This window comes from Gobius niger (genome assembly GCF_951799975.1).
Source record: "Gobius niger genome assembly, chromosome: 17".
NCBI lineage: Eukaryota > Metazoa > Chordata > Actinopteri > Gobiiformes > Gobiidae > Gobius > Gobius niger.
The window spans coordinates 729,844-733,620 of record NC_136868.1 but is presented as its reverse complement, the minus strand read 5'-3'; the positions used below and the strand labels follow the sequence as shown (position 1 = coordinate 733,620).

At 45.6% G+C, this 3,777-nt stretch overlaps 1 protein-coding gene across 1 annotated transcript; it reads right to left on the bottom strand.

The window, feature by feature from the left end:
* Positions 1-1,863: 1,863 nt before the first annotated feature.
* Positions 1,864-3,132, bottom strand: irx7 (iroquois homeobox 7). The gene is made up of 2 exons (XM_079575053.1): positions 2,916-3,132; positions 1,864-2,588 (listed from the first exon to the last, which is right to left on the bottom strand). The coding sequence occupies exons 1-2, from the start codon at positions 3,126-3,128 to the stop codon at positions 1,866-1,868; spliced, it is 936 nt and encodes a 311-aa protein (XP_079431179.1). The 5' UTR covers positions 3,129-3,132; the 3' UTR covers positions 1,864-1,865.
* Between the last annotated feature and the right edge of the window lie 645 nt (positions 3,133-3,777).

The window sequence follows — 3,777 nt, the reverse complement described above, 5'->3', positions numbered from 1 at the left end:
TCTCATGAGACTAAAACTGTGACTAAAATGTCCAGATATTTGAGTCGACTAAAATCAGACTAAATAAAAATGAAAAGGAGAGACTAAAATCATCCAAACTTGTATTGAGCGTCTGAAAGAGCCTCAGATCATGTTTAAAGGATCAGCTCTGAGCTTTGTTCATGTGGAGCAGAAACATGAAGCAGAGGAACAACATTAAACATGATTAGAATCAATATTATCAATGAAAGTCCACTAAATTAGTCTGACATTTAGTCGACTAAATCTCGACTAAAATTAAATTACATTTTAGTCAAAAGACTAAAACTAAAACTAAAATAAAATATGTTGTCATAATTAACACTGATCATTTGTACTAATTACGTTCACACTTGTGAAGGAGGCCGTCCTCAGTCACACCCTCTGCCTGGGCCTGAGCTGCTGGAGCTCCTTCAGCCGCGCTGCTGTTCGATTCCATCATGATTATTGCTGATGTAAACGTATTATGTTTTATATTTATACTTATATGACCTGTTCTAGTTTTTATCCTATATATTTTTATTGTTGCTGCACCTGTTGTTGTATTTCTGCTGCTTGTTGAACATGGGATGCCTCGTTTTTATTCTATTTAACTGTTTTTTCTCCCTCCTCCAGGAGCTTTTTGAACACAGGAAAAGTCAGTACAACCTCCGAGGAACTGCTATTTTCAAAAAGCAAAAGCTAAAAGGAACAAAAAGAGTGGATGTGTTTCTGTGAGAGGAGTTAATCTGTGGAAGATCAGTCAAAACTGTCCCAAACAGTCAAAGCTTCAAAAAGTTGTTTAAAGCTGCTAAAATTCAAGATTATATAAGATTAGGATGAATAAAGTAAGAAAAATATATAAAAATTAACAATGATGACATGATTTAGTTTCAACTAAATGAACTTAAAACAAATGTATGTAACATATTTGTTGGAATATTGAACTTCAATAACTAACTTCAGATACAGGATTATTTCTCTTCTATTTAACACTTGATATTGTTCGTTATTAATGTTTGTGTTTTGTTTTCTCTGGTGAAGTCTGTAAACTGGGTTATAAGTTTTCACTTCAGCCTAAACCCTTTCGGTCGTGTTGTTCACAAAGAATTGGAAATGTTTTTACATTTAAAGGAATGAACTGACCGAATAAACTACTACTATTACTGCTACTACTACTACTACTACTACTACTACTACTACTCCTCCTACTCCTACTACTACTACTATTACTGCTACTACTACTACTACTACTACTACTACTACTACTCCTACTCCTACTCCTACTACTACTACTACTTGCACATGTTCCTGTCTGTTTTTGCGCAACTCTGAGTGATCTTCTTGAACGCCGACTGTAACAAGTGAATTTCTCCTTTGTGAGATCAATAAAGGATTATCTTTTCTTATTTATATGTATTGTCTTTATCCAACTAATGGACTGAATTTCCCCTCACGAGGATTAATCTATCTTTCTAGAAGGTGGATACAGAACACTATAGATGTTGTAAAATAAATCAATAAAATCTTGCTTTGGAGATACTAAGCTGCAAACAATAATAAAAAAATATTCTACTCACTCTTAAAAGTCCACATGACCAGTTTCAATAAAGACTGAGACAAAGTTGCTCATTATTTTTGCAAGAAATATTATTTTATTCAAGACAAAAAAAAATACTTGTCAGACAAAAGATAATTTACAAAAGGCTGATGGAAAAATACATCTACATTTATTTACAATTCATCTTTGGCGCAAAGAAACGTCGGGATAAAGTTCCTTCCCTGAGCTTTTCATTATCATCGTTCTACATGTGGATAAAGTGCATCACGTGTGTTTTTAAAGAGTCTGTTCTGGCTCCGTGTCCGTGTCATAGGACCTCAGGAGCGGGGTACATGGTCGGCACGAAGAGGCCGCTCCTGGAGGCCCACTCTGCCCACAGCTTCCCCATGTGCGCGCTCTCCGCCGCCGGTTTACGCACCACCTCGGACGTGGCCGTCTCCGCTAACGACCAGATCTTGGGCTTCTGCGTGACGGCGCTGCCCTTGCTCTCTGTGGGGGTCCCGGGGGCGCTGCTCTCACTGTCCTTCCTCTCGGGCGATGCCTCCGCGCGCGGACGCTCCGTCTCCAAAACATCCACCGACAGCGCAGGCTTCTGCTCTGCCTCCCCGCGCCGATCCGCGTCCTCCTCGTCGGGGAGACTTTTCTCATCCGCGTCGCTCTCCCCTTCCTCCTCCTCCTCCTCCTCCTCCTCCTCGTCCTCGGACTTGCTCTTGGTGGCCCAGCTCACGCGGTTCTCCTTCTTGAGCCGCCTCCTCGCGTTGGCGAACCAGGTGGAGACCTGCGTGAGGCTCATCTTGGTGATGATGGCGAGCATGATCTTCTCGCCCTTGGTCGGGTACGGGTTCTTCAGGTGCTCGTTGAGCCAAGCCTTGAGCGCGCCCGTGCTCTCTCTGGTGGCGACCTTGGCCACTCGCGCGGAGTCCTCGGGAGTCCCGGGGCGGTACACGGTCTGGTAGTACGGGGCGGCGCGGGCCAGCATCGCGGGGTGGTACGGAGAGGCGGCGGCGGCCTTCAGGTCAAAGGCACTGCCCTGGAAACAACACGAGGGACGCGGTCAGACTGTTGTGCGTAAAACAAACACACGCACACACAAAACACACAGAGAACACACACACACACACACACACACACACACACACAGAACACACACAGAACACACACAGAGAACACACACACACACACACACAGTGAACTCACCATGTGCGTATAACAACACACACACACACACACACACACACACACACACACACACACACACACACACACACACACACACACACACACACACACACACACACACACACACACACACACACACACACACACACACACACACACACACACACAGTGAACTCACCATGTGCGTAACGGGCCTGGCGTGCGCGTACGGGATGAAGTTATATCCCTGGAGTCCGGAGAACGCGAGAGGAAACCCCGCAGCCATCGCCGCGAGCTGCTGCGGCTGCACCCCGGGAGGAGGGCACCCCAAAACGGGCATGTGGCTATATCCAGCGGGAGCCATGGCCCTCTCCACGAAAAAGTTTCCAAATCCAGTCTGCGACGCGGGCATGTTTCCCCACTGTGTCCCCTCTGGCTCATGTACTTCCTTTCCTGAGGGTGTGAAGAGTTTGACTGGTTCCTCGGGACGGTCCCGGGCGCGCTTTTATACCCAGCCCGCGGAGAGGAGGGGCGCGCGGGGGTGAAGGGGGGGGAGGAAGGACGGCCAGGGTCTTAGTGTTGATTGACAGCTTCGTTCAAAAGACCTGCTGCAGCTTTCACTCGGGGCAAATCCCATCAAAAGAGGCTCTCCGCTGTTCCTTTTTCCCTTTTTCCTTTTTCGGACCGCGGTTTGTTTCCGTGTCCTTCCTTAAACAAGTCCGCGGCCGATTTGCAATTAAAATAGGCTTTTATTTTCTACAGTAATCTGGTTAATTCACACTAAACATGCGATATAGATTTGATAAAATGTGCGCAAACTTCCAAGCAGCCGTGCGTAATCGTATAGAGCTCTTGGCACTTTTACGCACGCCTTTTTATTTATATGTCTTTCCTTTTCTCTTTTACGCACCCAACGCTGATTAAAAACGCGTTTATCTTTGTGTATTGGTTGAACAGAGCGCCCCCTTTAATCATCCTTTAACAAGCGCCTTGACACAAGTTTGATGTCGTTACACTGGCGAATGTAACACCTCGCGCGTCTAGCACTGATCCATCAATCC

Excerpts from the sequence above, each read along its gene's own strand:
- irx7 (XM_079575053.1), bottom strand. The coding sequence starts at position 3,128 with ATGCCCGCGTCGCAGACTGGATTTGGAAACTTTTTCGTGGAGAGGGCC. Across the intron at positions 2,589-2,915 it reads CCAGGCCCGTTACGCACATG|GGCAGTGCCTTTGACCTGAA; the intron begins GTGAGTTCACTG and ends TGTTGTTTCCAG.